This window comes from Pygocentrus nattereri, chromosome 11 (genome assembly GCF_015220715.1).
Source record: "Pygocentrus nattereri isolate fPygNat1 chromosome 11, fPygNat1.pri, whole genome shotgun sequence".
Lineage (NCBI taxonomy): Eukaryota > Metazoa > Chordata > Actinopteri > Characiformes > Serrasalmidae > Pygocentrus > Pygocentrus nattereri.
The window spans coordinates 41,046,389-41,064,631 of record NC_051221.1 but is presented as its reverse complement, the minus strand read 5'-3'; the positions used below and the strand labels follow the sequence as shown (position 1 = coordinate 41,064,631).

Below are 18,243 nucleotides of genomic sequence, written 5' to 3'. Positions count from 1 at the left end.
AACAGTCAGTGCCTAAATCATCGCTAGCCTCAAGCATTAAGGCGTTAAGTCATTTCAAACAGATTCTGTAGTTTCTAACACTATTTCATGCTGTTGTCTATGAAAATGAATAGCCACTGTTTCACGCCACACGATACACACTGTCCATTTAAATAGACCACAGTTTGTCATGCGGTGCCAAAAACCACATAAGCATGTCTGTTTGTCTTTCTGCATTAGCTTCCAGCACAAAACTAAAGAAGATGACGCTGGACATGTCTGGGCTCGTCAATATTTGACGGAAAGCTATATATTTCCCCAATATAAGGGGAAAACTGTGAAATGTGATTTAAAGCAAAACTACTGCTTTAATATCTAGGGGTTTGGGGTTTCTTGTATTTTATTTCATTTGTTTCATAAAAACAATGTACTTTTACATGCCCATCTTATGTCCTCTCTTCAGTTCAGGCTAAAACACTGCTTATACACTCACCAGCCACTTTATTAGGTACCAATAAACCATATATAAACCAGTGCTGAGGACAGGAAGACCCGAAATCTAGGACCACTTTCACATTATACATGAACTCCATTACGGCCCCTTCTCTCCTAAAGATGCTCAGCAGAAACACCTTTGAAATGGGTGGAAGTCTCTCTCTCGAGGTAAAATAATCTTTACGAACTGAATGAACTTCAGAAGATCATGTCCTACATACACTCACCGGCCACTTTATTAGGTATTCAGGTGCTTGTTAACACAAATAGCTAATCAGCAAATCACACGGCCGCAGCTCACTGCATTTATGCGTGTAGAGGTGGTCAAGACGACTTGCTGAAGTGCAGACCGAGCATCAGAACGGGGAAGAAAGGGGATTTAAGGGGCTTTGAACGTGGCATGGTTGTTGGTGCCAGACGGGCTGGTCTGAGTATTTCAGAAACTGCTGATCTGCTGGGATTTTCACGCTCAACCATCTCTAGGGTTCACAGAGAACGGTCCGAAAAAGAGGAAATGTCCAGTGAGCGGTCAGTTGTGTTGATTAAAATGCCTCGTTGATGTGAGAGGTCAGAGGAGAATGGGCAGACTGGTTCCAGATGATAGAAAGGCAGCAGGAACTCAAATAACCAACCAGAATCTCTGAGGAACGTTTCCAACACCTTGTTGAAAGTGTGGCACGAAGAATTAAGACAGTTCTGAAGGCAAAAGGGGGTCCAGCCTTTTACTATCACCTAATAAAGTGGCCGGTGAGTGTAAGTTCAGTAGGAATGGATGGGATGGAGCTAAACTGGCAGAATAGACAGATGTATGTAAAAGATTTGGCATCATGTTTTCAGTTTCCATGTATGGAATATATGGACTGGGGAGTGAATGGCGTGAATTTTCCATGTTTTTTCATACGAGAGTCCCTTTAAATGTTTTGCCAATTTCTGAGCAAGACACAGCAGGGCTTTTGCCACTGATGCGTGGAAATTGTGATATCAAGTGCGTGGGCACGCAGTGTGTTGATTACAGCTGAATATGCTTAGCTCAGCTTTCTCAGAATAATCCCCAGTGCTCTTTTAAATTGAAACACATCAGTTAACAATATCAAATTAGGCCACCAGTAGGGCTCTCATGAAACGGGGTTCTGTGTGAGGTTACACACACACACACACACACACACACACACACACACACACACACACACACACACACACACACACACACACACAGGCTAAATGGGGCAGCAGCTGAAGCCCTAGGGATGAAAGGCTAGACTCATGCAGTCCCTGACCCATAGCTCCATCTCTACCACACAGTTTGCCCATACAAATCAAATGGAGTGTAGCACTGCATACCTCAAAGCGCAATATTACAGGGCTTATCCACAGTATATCCACATTGGCGTGCTGTGGAAATGCTATGGTGATGGCTGAATGAGGTGTGTTTGTGTTTGCGGGTGAGAAGAAGAGGGAATAAAAGAGTTTGGATGTGCTTTCCTGTGCAGTGGAGTTGAGTGGGTACCTGTTGACAGATAACATGACCAAGCATAAAGGTGCTTCCTGTCTCTAAGAACATAGCTACCTCTTTTACCCCTCCTGCTATTGTGCCCCTGCTGAGAGCAGGTTCGCCAACAGGGGATAATATATAAAAGCCTCCCTGTTTGTTCTGCTGGGACTCTTTTCAGTAAAAAGTCCAGAAAAACGCCTGAAATGATCATCTAAAATAACCCTTCTGTAAAATAACAGCATCGTTTACCCGAAGCATGAGCACTAAATGACACAAGCTTTTCCACAAGCCAGTCTTATAGGGTTTATCATAAGATATGTTCAATCCAAAGGCATTTAAAATGATTTATCTCTGGTTACACCAAGTGAATGGTGATGACTTCGGCGCCAAGACGGTTTTCTTACGCTTAACGTCATTCAATTTTCGAAGAAACCATTGAGAAGATTTCGGTCTGGTATCATGGATGGTAGGATTAGTTAGACTAGACGTAAGAGAGAGTAACCCTGGATTAGAAAAGTCAAGCTTTAAATCCCCTCCCTTTTTTTCCCCACTGGCAAAAGCATGAAGATAATCTTGCATTGGACGCTTAGAGTGAGAAACTGTTAGTAGTGTTTAGATGATTTTAGTTCTGCTAGTGTGAAAACTGTAAAAGTGGGTTAGATGTAGGTTAAGATGACCCCTGTGCATGACGCAGGTGAGTCGCTGCACACAGCTGTTGAGTGTGGAGGCTCCCAGCTAATTTGGCCTTTTTTCCCTGCTCTAAGGGCATTCAGGGCTGTGATTACAGAGGAACGTTGGGCTTTTTTTATTGGGTTTTATGGCCTTGTTCTATTGTGGCGGAGGTGTCTTGATAACGCCCCTTGGCAGTTATTAAGACTTGGCACGCAGTTTGACGTTTTACAGCCCAGTATCTCACACAAGCCTGGTTATTATACTGTTCAGCAACTCTGAGTGTTAACACAGAGCTGCAAAAAGCAAGTGCCGTTCCCTCAAACACTGACTCTACACCTGGCATGTATGAGGAGGAGCGAAGTCTGTGCCAACAGAGCCACTTTCGGGTGTGAATCATTAAACCCATTCAAATTCAGACTTCAGTAGTGAGGGGAGAATGCAGAGTGTGAATGGGCTCCTAATGGACATGCATTGAGCTTGTGTGAACTGTGCAGTGGTTGCTGATCTGAATTGCGACAGGTGACAAAAGTCACAGCGCAGCTAGAGATGTAGGCAGATCTGAGTGTGTTTGCCTGGACATGTTGAGAGGTGAAGTGTGATAGAGGTTACTTTGGTTTTTACTGAGGTTTGGATTTAAGAAACCAGTGAACAACAGCGCCATCTACCCAGAGTGATATTGCTCACACTTTTGCCAGAACAAGTTCGCTTGTTCTGCTGTACAAAGTTTGTAGGGTCAATGGTGATTCATTGGGTTCAGTGCAAGGCTACACTAAGGTGGTTGTGCAGATGTTGATGGAAATCTGCGTGCAGGAATTTGAGGTTTGGAGCCTGTACTTCGCATATTAAGCCGTACGGATCGTCTGTGTCTTGACAGCAATTTTATTGTTGCTCGTATTAGAAGTTTGTCATGCTCATCATACTAAAGCAGCCTTGAAGCAGCGAGATTGCTCTAAATCGACAGACCCTCAAGAAAATTTCTCACTTTTTTTTCTGTTTGGATGCTTTATTTCCTTTTTTCAGTTCAGAGGAATTCAAATGAAATGCATTTGTCTACACAGATATGCTTTTGAAATCTCTTGGTAAACTAGAGTAATTAAGCGTACACTAGAACTGTTGTTATGTTTCTGATAAATTCCTGTTTGTGTTAAATGGAATATTTACTGCAAATCCATGTCTAGTGTAAAAGCAGCCAATGACTGAGGGGTTCATTGAGGCTTAAGGCCTCAAGGACATTCGGACGTCACAGTGGCCACAAAGTTTACATTTAGATTTACGGCATTTGGCTGACGCTCTTATCCAGAGCGACTTACAGTTTGATCATTTTACACAGGTAGGCGAAGGCGGTGTTAGGAGTCCTGCCCAAGGACTCTTATTGGTGTAGTGTAGGGTGTTTACCCAGGTGGGGATTGAACCCCAGTCTACAGCGTAGAAGGCAGAGGTGTTACCCACTACACTAACTAACCACCACCAAGTTCTATAATTACAAACAATTGCAAACATTTGGTCAAATGACAGGTTTTTGTTGGTTTTCTGAGTGGAAATAAGTTTCTCTACAGAGAACACACTTCCGCACATTTAATGAATGATTACTGCTTATTTGCTGAATTTTCCATATTAGAAAAAAACCTAACATTATGTTTTGGGTTTTTTTTTGAATATGTTAAACTGAGCATGCACAAAGTGTGCACTAAAATTTGCGTTGTTATTTTCAATGATAAAATCAAGAGATACGTTGGCAAACGACTTTGCGTAGCATATCATCACCGTCCAAAGGACAATGGGTATCTCCTAAACGGAGAGGCCAAAAACGTTCATTAGTTTTAATGTGAGATAACGTACAGAGGTTTTGTTCCAAGCAGTTCTGGAGCATTTGCATCGGACCATTCATCACGAAAGTTTCACACATGGTAATGGGGCAGCTGCTGTGCTCAAATGATTTGAGAAATGAACATGGAAAGCAAATGGAGATACTTGTCTAAACCGGGACTGAAACTCTGTGAAAAACATTGCCATTAAGTATGTTAATGTCTATAAAGTGAATGATCTGTTCCTCGTGCTTTTTTCCTGTGGGTATGGTGGTTCCAGCCATGAACACCAGGGCTGAATTGAATTGAAGGGCTAAGAGAGAAGGCGAGAGGGAGCTCAGGGTGTGTGCAGGGGTCAAAGGTTGGTGGAAAAAAGCCTCATTAGTTAGATGGCACTGACATGTGAATGCAACAAGACAGCATCCATTCTTAGGCAGTTGTCAATTGGTGTGGCAAAGTGGTGAAATATGTGTTATCATGTATAATGGCTTGGCTGGGGAAGGTCACCCCGTTTTACAATGGGAAGAAGAGGATGTCCACCCTAGGTGTTTAGCACGTAGCTTCCTCTTCCTTGAAGATAAAGCTAAAGTAGCCATGCAGTGCTGCTGGTGATAGTCTGGAACTTAAAGTTGTTGAAGGAAACAGGAAGGGCAGTGTTCTCCAATCAATTCAGAACACATTTAGACACACACACACACACACACTAGTAAAAGCTAGTAAAAGGCTGGACCCCCTTTCACCTTCAGAACTGTCTTAATTCTTCATGGCACACTTTCAACAAGGTGTTGGAAACGTTCCTCAGAGATTCTGGTTGGTTATTTGAGTTCCTGTTGCCTTTCTATCATCTGGAACCAGTCTGCCCATTCTCCTCTGACCTCTCACATCAACAAGGCATTTCCGTCCACACAACTGACCGCTCACTGGATATTTCCTCTTTTTCGGACCGTTCTCTGTGAACCCTAGAGATGGTTGTGTGTGAAAATCCCAGCAGATCAGCAGTTTCTGAAATACTCAGACCAGCCCGTCTGGCACCAACAACCACGCCACGTTCAAAGCCCCTTAAATCCCCTTTCTTCCCCGTTCTGATGCTCGGCCTGCGCTTCAGCAAGTCGTCTTGACCACCTCTACATGCCTCAATGCAGTGAGTTGCGGCCGTGTGATTGGCTGATTAGCTATTTGTGTTAACAAGCACCTAATAAAGTGGCCGGTGAGTGTATGTAGGACATGATCTTCTGAAGTTCATTCAGTTCGTAAAAGATTTTCACCCTGAGAGAGAGAGAGAGACTTCCACCCATTCTGTGTTGGCATTTCAAAGGTGTTTCTGCTGAGCATCTTTAGGAGAGAAGGGGCCGTAATGGAGTTCATGTATAATGTGAAAGTGGTCCTAGATTCCGGGTCTTCCTGTCCTCAGCACTGGTTCATGTTCTCTTTGCAAAGGCTCCTGTTTTCTGTCAGATCACACACAGTGTGAAAGTGGTAGGTTCTAGGGCAGCCGGTTCTGTCGGCACAGCTTGGAGATTCCGCTCCTCGCAGACTCAGCGGTTCACTGTGTTGAATCAGCTACATTTGAACAGGGAAATCGCCCCAACTTTGCTGGACACCGGCGCCTCCAGGACCGAAGTTGAAAACCCCTGTTCTAGCACATGATTTTATCTGAGACTGCTTTTGCTGTCTGGCTTTTAAGCACAGACCCATTGAAGATTCAGACGTGTTAGCCTAGAGTGTGAAAGTGCTCTGCATTGGTCTCCGTGGCAATTGCTGAGGGCAGCTTTTGTCCAGGAAACAATGATCAGAATACATTAGTCATGTGACTTCACACGAGCATTGAGGGGCCTTTTAGAGTCCATATCATGATCAGTGGCAGAAGCATACATCATCAAGGTCTTCACATCTTGGCCTCAAGCAAATCTGCTCGGTTTTTCTCATTCCTATCGTTGTTATGGGATGTTTCTCGAGGACTCTTCCTTTTGTGAGCGCATTTAGAGCGAACGATCGCAATGCGAAGGCCGTGGCTGAAGTGTAGTCGAGAGAAATGAACCAGAGGGGCCATTGTCACTATGAACACCCTTGCGCCTGACGCGAGAGGGAGGGGCGGATGGAAGTGTCACTGAGCACTCATGAGAACTACCCAACTATAGAGATCTTTTCTTTTTGCTAAATTGTTCTTTCAAAGTCAGTTTGTGTGTTTTGAATCATTATTATTTGAGATGTTTGATGGGTTTAAAATGTTTTCCTCTTAAACAAGTGGTCTTGTTGATATGAACTAGGTTTAATAAAGTCGATCATTGGTTAAATTGCTGTGGTTTCCAAATGGGGCCGTTTTTATGGTCGCTGTAATATTCCTCCATGCAGTAAACAGTAGTGGTTGTACAAATTTACTCTCAAGGTTCTTATAAAGAATCCTATTATATAAGGGTGACTTTTGTTTTAACTTCATTTTTTGATATGTTTTTAGCAATAGCAGGAAACTTGGCCAACAGTACTCTCTCAAAATGTTATGGACCTGAAATCTTGCACCAAGTGTTTTGACTAAGTAAACGAGCTTAAAGGTTTAAGAACAAACCTGTAAAGTCTGTCAGTTTGAGAGGGCGTGCTGCCTCTATATGTGGACAGTTCTGACAGAAGGAATGTATATGAGTGTATGTGTAGTGGTGAGGGGGCTAGTCTGGAGTGTGTGTGTGTTTGAAGTGCAGTGGGAGGGCTTCAGTGAGAGGGGGCCGGTCCCAGGGTCTTACTAGGGGGAGAGAGATGCTGGACGCACACACACTTACAGGGGGAAAGACAAACGGTTTGTGTCATTCCATGTTCAAATATTTGAGTGTTGAACGTGGGGAGGATCGAGACTCTTCAGCTGGATCCATAGGAGCCCTCATGCCTTCACCCGGGGACTTGAACTTTATCTTGTGAATATGCTTTAGAAGAACTGGATCTAGCACTTTCAGTAGCTGTGGAGGAAATCACTGGGCTGGCTGTTATGCATTACACTGAGGTAAGATGTTTTAGCATTCACACTCAGGAGTGTGTAGTCTGAGAAAGCAGCATGAGGAGGTACGCGTCCCCTTTGAGTCAGCAGTTGAGCGTGAAGAGCTTAGTTATGTTGTGTGTGAGGTGATTTTAAGGGCCAGAGATGTTACTGTTGTTGTTTAAATGTAATTACATGTGTAAGTACTAGGGATGCATTATGATTATCGGCAGATAACAGTATTTGTGTTCAAGTCTTGTTTACATTTGACCAATATTTCATGTTTAGGTGCTGCAGGGCTTCTGTGCTGTATAATATTCATTTTGCTGCATTTTGTAACCCTTTATAGGTAAATGTTCCACAGTCCACAGTTCCCATATTAGAGCATCCCTATTAATTACATATTAAGTTATAATGGATTACATTTATATTTGATTTGAAGACCAAGTCAGCGCGTTTGACTTTTTGTTTCATTGGTTTGAATCTGATGAACAGTTTTTCTATATGAACACAAATTTTGTGTGAATTGAACTACAAGCGTGAAATAGTTAATATAAAACTCCACCATGCTTTTAATGTAATATACTACTGTATAATAATATACTAATAAACGAAGGATTGAAGAGTGAAGTACACCTGATTTTGAAATGTAATCAGTGAGATGGAACTGAAGCCTGATTTGTCTGTGAGACATTGTGGTGTGTGTGTGTGTGTGTGTGTGTGTGTGTGTGTGTGTGTGTGTGTGTGTGTGTGTGTGTGTGTGTGTGTTTATGTAAGTCTGTCCCTTGAAAGACGCAGATCCTCAGAATTGTTTGTTGGTGGTCTGTCCTTCTCTTTGATATCAGCTGGATGAGCCCATTTGGCCTTAGAATAACACATTAGGCTGAGCCTTTTGACCACTGCAGCCCATTGGTTGACTGAGGTCCACTGCGGCCCACAAGCCGACTGTGGTATTAAATTATCCTGTATCTTTAAATTTTCTCCAAGACTCTTAATTTTGGGCTAGAAGACGTCCTTAGAATACTCTAAGGGTGCTTTAGCAACGATCCTCTTAATGTATGGTTTCCTTTTGGGGAACATTAACTCCTGAATCCTAACCACAGTGGCTGCCGCGGAGCACGGGTTTGTTTAATATCTGCTTCAGGTGGAGTGCGTATTAATCCACGATTGAGGTGTGTTGATTTTCGAAAGTGCTTTTTATTTGACTAAGTACATCCTGGCCTGCGCTGAGCCCTTTCTCCCTCTTCAGAAGTGCCACTCAAATCGCGGCGCCACATCTGGAAAGTGTTTACGTTGCGCAGTTGTTGTGACTCTTTTTAAAAGACGTCCTTCTCTTTAATGTTGCCTTCCTGCGGTGCCTGAGCTTTGGAGAGCAGGGCAGGGGAGAGAGCAGCCCTGTTTTTGTTTTGCCACAAAGCCACACATTGTGTCGGTGCCAGAGAGTGACAAGGTGTAACGTGAGTGGCTGTATATGTTGGCTCTGGAATTTGCTGTGGCTGCTTCCTACGTACTGGAAGAGGAGAGGGAGGTGGAGGGAAAGGCAGGCAGGGAGCAGTTATGAACAGAAAATGGCATGTTTTTTTTTTAAATATACCACACCTTAAGTTACAGGGCCAAATAAACGATTAAACTCCCATGCTTTGGTCATTAAGCCTAATTTTTGAATACATCGGTAGCAACAAATCTAAGAAAACCATCCCGTCTGGTCGCTCAGTTGAATAATACTTCAGGTCTGACTCTCAAGGAGTGGAACTTTCCCCCCCAGCTTCTGCATTCACTCTTTGCCATACATAGATATGCTCATTGCCCTGGTCACTGCTGTGCTTCTCTGGCTGCTCAGTACAAAGGTTCCACATATGATTCTATACTGATAAGCTCATTTACATCCAAATGCAGTAATGTTGTGGTGAAGCGGTGAGGTAGGAAATGATGTAGGTTCTGTGGAGCAGAATTTGCATTTCCATTTGACTCGGGTCACGGAAGGGCAGTTGCACTGGGGTCAACTAGGGGGTTTAATTATGTGTTGCTAATATGTGAGTGAGAAACCTTTAGGACTAAGGATATTTTTACACTTATTGGCGAGATCATCCTCTAAGGCACTGGAGAAATCAATCGATACGTCACTGAAACAGCACTTTGAGCTAAGACCCAAACCTTCCATCTGATCAGCCCCAAGTAGCCTTGTGAAACTGTATGTTGGGCTCATTTGCAAATCAAAGGGTTTGAATAGAACAGAAGTGTCTGTTTCAACACCTAGGGGGCAAAGCCTTGTTATCTGACAGAGAGCACTCTGTGGTGCTTCAGTACAAAGATAAGAAAAGACTGAAAGAGACAAAAGTGTTTAATCTCTCTTTTCTCGTCTGCCTCTGTATCTTATCTGCGAGTAATGACTGTTTGTTTGAATAGCAAACACGCTCAGACTTCCAAACATGATCTCCCTTCGATCTGACTCACTGGTCCCTCACCTTCCAAATGCCTTAAAAACGTCCGAATGCCTCTGTTTCGATTTACATTTAAGTCACTTCTCATTGTTGCGCATAAAGACAGAAAACAACAACCCTCTTTGTGTCATTCTTTCAACAGTGCCCCCATCTCATGAGTCTGGAGTCTGCATCTGTGTTCCGGCCTCTTGCCAGGACATTGGACATGGAACCGCGAGGAGCCAAGATAGCGCTGGGTTTCCAGAGGAGTTCCACTTCTGACGATGACTCTGGCTGTGCTCTGGAGGAATACACATGGGTCCCTCCTTGTCTGAGACCTGACCAGGTGAGCAGGGTTTATTTAAGACTTTTGACAGTAGAACTGCACAATGTATTGTTTGTTGATTGTTGCAGAATTCATGACAAGCAGAATTGCCATATGCAGCCCTGGACTGTTTGTGGGTGCTTCACTAATACTGGCATTAGGGACCGTTTTTCGATTGCTGACACTTCTCTGTGCATCTCACTTTTCTTGGCACTCCTAATTTGAGGTGTGTTTACCAGAGAATTGGTAATTTTCCAGTAATACTGACATCTTGTTTCACTACTACAGGACTTTGTGCTGCTTTGACAGTTACATGAGGTCATACAAGCGCAGGCAGTGAAATAAAAAGGGAAACACAATCTATCATTAAATATAAAACATTTCCCAGGGAACAGCTCTGGCTTTCAACACATAGGTGTTGAGAGGATTAGCTGAAGGGGTGTATACTGCAGAACGCACACCACCACCCCACTGTAGACAGTGACGCATACCAGACGAGTGCGCTTAGAGTGAAAATACTGCTAACGATAAGCCCCCACACATTTGAGTGGGTTTTGAAAGCATATATCTTTCTCACCAGATTCAACCTTGATCCAGCAGAACCCGGTTTGAGCCTTAAAGTCTTAAATAGGTTGAATCCATTATCTGTAGAAGTGGGAGAAGTATCAGTCTTGCTCTGCCTGAAGATACAGAGGTGTTTGACCTTGAGGACGGAGCAGATTTTTATCAAGCATGCACTCCTGGGCTGTGGCAGTTTTGGCAGCATGCCTGGACGCTAAGTACATGAACTAGAGAGTTCAGTTTGATCGACAGGCAGTTGACACCCGAAGGAAAAGCAGAAGTCAGCGTGGAGCCAAGGTGTAGGTCAACTGGATAAAGGTGCATGTGTCCCAATGCAGAAAAGAGCTTGTGACCTTCCTTTCTGGGAAGGTAGGGCTGAAGTAGGCACATCGGCTTGAGTTCAACTACTGAGGTGAATTCAGGGAAACCCGCCCTCGCTGTATTAGATTAGGGCAGCAAGCGTGTTAAACACGAAGACCGCAGTAATTTGCCCATGTTTGTAATGCTGGAAAAGGTACATGTAAAAACAGAAACAGTACATCTGTCCCCCACGGATGCCAACAGTCTGTTTCCATATTCCTCTGCTCTATATCAGGCTGCAGAGAATGGCCTTGCAGGCATTTAGTTGCATTGCGGAGACTGGCCCAAACGAGTGAAGTCATCCGTGGCATAATGCTTAAACAAACTACTGCCATACGCTGACTTTAAGGCCTAATGGCTCATATCCAAAAATACTTCAGCGTCAGCACGAAAGATCTGTCCCCCTCTGACTCTTTCATCTTCAAGATAGGTTTATTAGACTCTGGTCTTGGGGAAAAAAAGGACTCTTCTTCAAACCAATAGAAGCTACAATAGTCGAGATTTGGTCTAGGTTTCTTTTTAGTTGATTAGCCCTTCAGTTGAAAAATCATTTCTTACAGAACACTGAAAAAATTGGTCATGGCAACTCCGTTGTTAATGAGGACTGAGCATCAGGCTTGGACTTGTGTGGTTTAGGCACTGTATGCAACACAACCATTAAGATGAGCTGCTTTATGCTCCTGCTGAGTGTAGTCAGCAAACAGAGCTCAGCCCATGTCTGGAGGCTACATGGCACTTTCCCAAAGCAAGGTGGGCGGGCCCTTCATACACACATGGAAGCAATGAGGAGCACAAGGAGGAGAGAGGGAACGAGAAAGAACGAAGATTTGGATTCAAGCTTGATATCATCTGTTTTTCTAACCCCTCATCTCCTCTTCCTTTGTAAAAGTGTTCCTTCAGTTACATAAGCCTGAAAAATTCTAACATGAAGTGGTGAAGAAATTGAGATGGTCTTGGGTGTAGAAACAATTCAGAGTAGTATTTACAGCAGTCAGCATGACCCCACCACCCACACACAAACCCGATTGTTGTAGAATTAACAGCCAGCATTCAGCATGAGGGTGACACACGAGGGGCATTCCAGAAGGCATGTATATCCACCTTTAACTGTCCCTGCCCTGTAAATATCCCTCAGGGACACTGCTGGCAATTGCTGATGTTTAACCTGCTTTACATAAGTAAATGATATACCTATAGCCCCCTTGTTGGGGAGACAATTGGAGGAAGCTTATATGACAGCCTAAATAATATAGGACTGATGGATGCTGGTGTCGTTTCAGCCCCCAGCTGCTGAAAGCACACACTAATGCCTCTTTCTTCCCTCTCTCTGTTTTATTCCCCTGTTCCTCAGGTCCAGCTCTACTTTTCCTGCTTGCCAGAAGAGAAGATACCCTATGTTAACAGCCCTGGAGAGAAACACAGGATCAGACAGCTCTTGTATCAGCTTCCTCCTCATGACAATGAGGTACTGATCATAGTCAGAACTTTAACATGTTTCAGAATTGCGTTAAGTGATACTTTATTAATCCCACAAACGGGGAAATTCCACCTCCGCATTTAACCCATCCGGGAAGTGAAACGCCACATACACACTAGTGAATTGACACACACTAGGGGGCAGTGAGCACACTTGCCTGCAGCAGTGGGCAGCCCTATCCACGGCGCCCGGGGAGCAATTGGGGGTTAGGGGTCTTGCTCAAGGACACCTCAGTCATGGACTGTCAGCTCTGGGGATTGAACCAGCAACCTTCTGGTCACAGGGCCAGATCCCTAACCTCCAGCCCACGACTGCCCAACTTGTTAAAGTTGTTAAAGCACTCAGGTATTTAAAATCCTGACCGTGTTACTGAGGGCGAAGTGTGGTTAAGTGTGCTTAACGATATTGTAAATTTGTCTGATGATCTCAGTGGATCTCTATACCTGCAGAGCTTGTATGTGGGGATTTCAGGAGTATCACAGAGGGGGGTTCTTCGTCTTCCCCTTAAGTGTACCCTTGAACAATAACTCATTTCTCAGGGTGATTTTTATGATGTTTGCTGTCAGACACACTGCTTCATTCTGCTGAGAATTCCTGGCATAACTGTGGTCTACACTCGAGCTTTGCATGGCTAGAAGAACCGCTCTAAGAGCCTTTATGTGCGACCCTGCTATTTACTGCTGTGCGGTGACAGTGAAACCTGATTGTTTGTCTCTCTTCTTCTTTTATCAGTCTTTTGGATCTTTTTTTTTTTTTTTTTTTTAATAAACACTGGGCATGATTTGTATACTTTCCAGTTCTGTTATTCCAGGGTTGAAAAGAGGGAAAAAAGTACCATCAAAAGTGTTTTCACTCACGTTTAGAAAGACGTTTATTTGTGGCCAGTGACCTCTTTTATTCATCTGTTTTCGATGAACAAACCTTCTCCCTTTCCCTTCATTCCAGATCCGATATTGCCAGTCTCTCAATGAGGAAGAGAGGAGGGAGCTGCACATGTTCAGCATGCAGAGGAAGAAAGAAGCGCTGGGCAGGGGAACTCCCAAACTTCTACCGAGAGCTCTGCAGCACACCATTTGTGAACATGTATGTACTCCTCGTGTAAATCTACTCCTCTACACAGAGGTGTCCAGCATTGTGCTGTAAAGTTGCTTGCATACTTTGTTTTCTGACTCTCATCATGTTCAACTCTCTGTAGTCACTCAAGTAACCTTACTGATAAATTAGTCCTATTCATTAAAGGGACGTCTGCTGTAACCATACCTACTAACCACTTACAGCTATGATGTAAACCAGGTGAAATGCTGGTTTAGAGACTAGGACACCATCTCCATGTATCTTGAAGTCGGAGGTAAATTTGAACAGATTACACTACTTATTATACTTGAGGCGGTCAGTTTTAACTGAATGAACGAAAAAACAAAGACGTACAGTTGATTTATCAGTTAGTGCTATATCATTAATGCCAGCACCACAGCGATATATTTACGTTATGCATTATGAATGCTGTAGTGAGAGAACAGTGATTGATGAAAACATGGAAACAACATAAAACCATGAATTCTGTCAAACCACTGAAATACTGCTCTACATTTATTTTTATGGCATTGGGCAGATGCTCTTATCTAGAGCGCCTTACAGTTTTGATCACTTTTTTTTTTATAAACAGGTAGGCAATTGTGGTGTTAGGGGTCTTGCCCAAGGACTCTTATTGGTATAGTGTAGGGTGTTTACCCAGGTGGGGATTGAACCCCAGTCTACAGCGCAGAAGCCAGAGGTGTTACTCACTACACTATCCAACCACACAGTAGTCTATAGAATACTACATAAATAACACAATTCAGGTTTTTAGGCCAGAATGTCTTTTTAAAAGAGGAGAATATAGAGACGCGTGAATTTCAGTGTGGATGTAATTCATCTAGGGATATAAAAATAAGTATTCTCTGCATTTGTCATAGGGAATGAGACAGCTTGTACAAACGGGCAGAGTTAGGCCTTGTGATAAACCATACAAGCTGTCTATGGACAAAACCCGGGCTCTAATGTGTATGTTTTCTAAAGATTTATTCGGTCTTGTGCAGTCTATTGTTGTACCATACTACCTCCTTACAAGGGCTATTCTTTTGCCAGGACTCCCTTCAATCTCAGCAACAAATGTGTCCTGTCATGAGCTGTCACATATGATATGGCAGGCCTGTGCTGATAGTCTGTAGTCTCCAGTTTCTGTTGCCAAAAGCTTGCAGGACATTCAACACCCCTGTTTCCAAGGCCAAGTTTTAATAATGGGAAACAGCTGTGAACCATATACTGTGGCAGCAGCAGTTACATGCGGCCTTATATTTGGTCATGCGCTGCTGAGTTGTAGAAGGCCACTTAATCTTGAAAAGAAAGAGAGCTATGGGGAATGAAATTTGATTTCTGTTCTTCAGAATCGCAAACAAAGGACCCTTTTAAGTCTAATCCTTTGTTTACTGTGTTTTGTAAACATTCAAATTTGCAGTCAGCATGCAGCCCTAGGCCACCTAGAATGAGTCTCATAATTTCTTGATGTGAATTGCAGTGTAAAGAAGGCATCAATGGGGGAGAGATCGCTGTATTTGCCTCGAGGGCTGGCTCTGGGCCTTGCTGGCACCCAGCATGCTTCAGCTGTTCCACCTGCCATGAGCTTCTGGTTGACCTCATCTACTTCTACCATAATGGCAAGATCTACTGTGGAAGGCATCACGCTGAGCTGTTGAAGCCAAGATGTTCAGCTTGTGATGAGGTAAGCATGGACCATTCTACATTTAGAGCACCTAGATGGTAGATAATTCATTTTAATGTGTATTTAATATGTACCTTTCTGTGTTTTTTCCTAGATCATCTTTGCTGATGAGTGCACGGAGGCTGAAGGTCGTCACTGGCACATGAATCACTTCTCTTGTTTTGAGTGCGAGACTGTTTTGGGTGGACAGAGGTATATTATGAAGGATGGCCGTCCCTTCTGCTGTGGCTGCTTTGAGTCCCTATATGCAGAATATTGTGAGGCCTGTGGGGAAAACATTGGTAAATGAAACTCTACTTGCTTCATGTAATATTGCATTTAATAATTGTGGTGTGTTATTTAATTTTCCTACACTTTCTCTTGCTCTTTTTTAGGAGTAGACCACGCTCAGATGACGTATGAGGGTGTGCACTGGCATGCCAATGACAAGTGCTTTTGCTGTGCCCAGTGCAAGACCTCTCTCCTTGGTTGCCCTTTCCTTCCGAAGGATGGACGGATCTACTGCTCCAAGGCCTGCAGCCTCGGTGAAGATATCCATGCATCCGACTCATCAGATTCTGCCTTCCAGTCTGCCAGGTCACGGGAGTCCCAACGTAGTGTGAGAATGGGAAAGAGTAGCCGGCCTGTAGGATGGTACAAGCAGACACAGCTCTATGCACCTACACCAGAATATAGAAACCAAAGTCTTTGTGATGACAGTTCTGAGACCATGTGTCACCAGATAGAGCGCCTCAACTTTTCAGAGGATAGCTTTTGGAGGGAAAGAGAGGAGCAGGAACCTGCAGAGGATCCTTTGGAGGAGTGGGCCGAGCATGAGGACTATATGACGCAACTGCTGTTGAAGTTTGGAGACCGTGGAGTCTTCCAGCAGGCAGAGGACACCAGGCAGGAGAAATGGATGCTGACAGACTCTGACCCCAGCAGGGCCAAGCAAGACATGAAGATGGGAGGCCATAATCTGGCCAGTAAAATACATCACACAGATACATACTGGACCCAGTCTCAGGATGGTCTTGGAGACTCTGCCTATGGGAGTCACCCAGGACCAGCCAGTGCCAGGAAGATCCAGGAACTGGAGCTAGACCAAGGAGCAGGGGCTGGTTTTTGGTCAAAGCCTAGACAGTGGTACGATGACTCTTTGGAGTGCATTACTGATGAACTGAGAAAGGCTGAGCAGAATGTAGGTGACTCCATGGACTCACTAGCCCTCTCAAATATCACAGGTAAGAACATCCTTTCTCCTGTAAGATGTCTTCAGCAGCACTGTAAAGCTTCAGAAATCCTTGAGAGGTTCTCAAGACAATACGTTACATGGCATTACAGCAGTATGAACAGCTTGCCAACAGTATTTGACCTCTTCTGAACTTTGTATTTCAGGTGCCTCGGTGGACAGAGAGATCAAAGACAGACAGACCACCTACTCCCTACAAAGCACTGGTCAACAGGAAGTGGAGGAGTGCGATAAAATGAGCAATATGGGCACGCTTAATTCCTCCATGCTACACAGGAGTGCCAACTCCTTAAAGAGCCTAAACTCTTTGTTGGACAATGAGGAGATGGTAGGAGAAGATGAAATAGAGCAGGAGGAGGAAGAGGAGCTTCCAGCCCATCTCACAGAGGAACCTTCTTCTCCTTTGCATCTCCCTGTGCTGAGAAGGACCAAGTCCCAGTCTCAACCTCAGTCCCGTTCTCAACAGGTGAAGTTCTCAGAAGATGTTGTGGATAACGGATATTACGGAGAACTGGCGATGCGACCTCCTCCAATGAGTGAGAGGACACGTAGGCGGACCCATCACATGGAGGAATCGCAGAGACGCCTTAGCCATCACCGGCACAACCACAGACGCCGGCAGGGTCGGAAAACGTGCTCCGAAAACGCCCTCCACCTGTCGGTCAAAGAGCAAACAGAAGTGCACTATGAAACTCAGATAACTTCTAATATCTCAGAGCCCAGGAAAGGGATTCTCCTGAACTCTCCTGGACATATGCCTTACCACCAGACCTCATCCGACTACGCACTACAGAGCATGGTCCGAGTGGACCATTCTCAAGGCTTTTATGATGACGACGAAGATGACTGGTGTTCCACATGCTCCTCCTCATCCTCAGAATCTGAGGAAGAGGGATTCTTCTTAGGCAAACCCATTCCCAAACCCAGATCCCAAAGTTTTCATTATTATACCGAAGACTGCCAGACCCGTGTGACAGCATTATCACCTGTTTATGGCTCACGGACCAAATCTAAAAAACGGGGCCATAAGGGCAAGAACTGCATCATTTCATAAATCTTTCAGGATACTCATATGCCCATAACCAACTATTAGACATGCTTGAGTCTCTGTGACTCTATATAGACACAGGCCACGAAGACCCGAAGAGTACATATTGGTCTCTATAAAGTACAGTGCCACTACAAAGAGACAATTCCACATCCCCTTAAGTTTTTTTTAAACACCTCCCATCCAAATTGGGCTGGATTTGTAGAACATTGTATGAAATTATGTATAGCAAAAGCATTGTTAGTAGCATAGAGCCTAACTAAAATTATTTAATAGAGCAAACATTAATGTATATTTGTTAAATTAAGATCGAATTGATATTTTTTTATATCCCAATGTGAAAAATGATTACCTAAACCTTTTCTGTTCTATTAAATGGTTATTAAAGAGTTTATTTCCTTCTTGCCATTTTGCTAACCAGGGTTTTGGAAAACTGAAAGCGTTGTACTGTTCTTTCATATAATGGCCTTGTCACAGCACGGTACCTTGCAATTTAAGCAACTATATGTTCTCGTATCTCTGTCAACATGCTTGTCCCCTTTAGATGAATGGGAAAAGCACTCATTTTGTTGTATTGTATACATTTTACTACAGGTAAGCATTCTGTTCATTTTAAACAATGTAATAAAGATTTAATAAATATGCTTCTATCATT

General features: G+C 43.7%; 1 protein-coding gene across 2 annotated transcripts in view; it reads left to right on the top strand.

Moving 5' to 3' along the window:
• Window positions 1-18,234, top strand: part of prickle1b (prickle homolog 1b) — a 26,535-nt gene extending 8,301 nt beyond the window's left edge. The window contains exons 1-8 of one of the 2 annotated variants that reach the window (XM_017717807.2): window positions 7,224-7,432; window positions 9,989-10,171; window positions 12,423-12,536; window positions 13,494-13,631; window positions 15,106-15,309; window positions 15,404-15,590; window positions 15,684-16,532; window positions 16,687-18,234. In XM_017717807.2, coding sequence (XP_017573296.1) covers window positions 7,418-7,432; window positions 9,989-10,171; window positions 12,423-12,536; window positions 13,494-13,631; window positions 15,106-15,309; window positions 15,404-15,590; window positions 15,684-16,532; window positions 16,687-17,594 — 2,598 coding nt within the window. In that variant the 5' untranslated portion in view covers window positions 7,224-7,417 and the 3' untranslated portion in view covers window positions 17,595-18,234. Of the gene's footprint in view, window positions 1-7,223; window positions 7,433-9,988; window positions 10,172-12,422; window positions 12,537-13,493; window positions 13,632-15,105; window positions 15,310-15,403; window positions 15,591-15,683; window positions 16,533-16,686 lie in introns of those variants that run through there. The other variant, XM_017717808.2, reaches the window with a different exon arrangement.
• The last annotated feature ends 9 nt before the right edge of the window (window positions 18,235-18,243 follow it).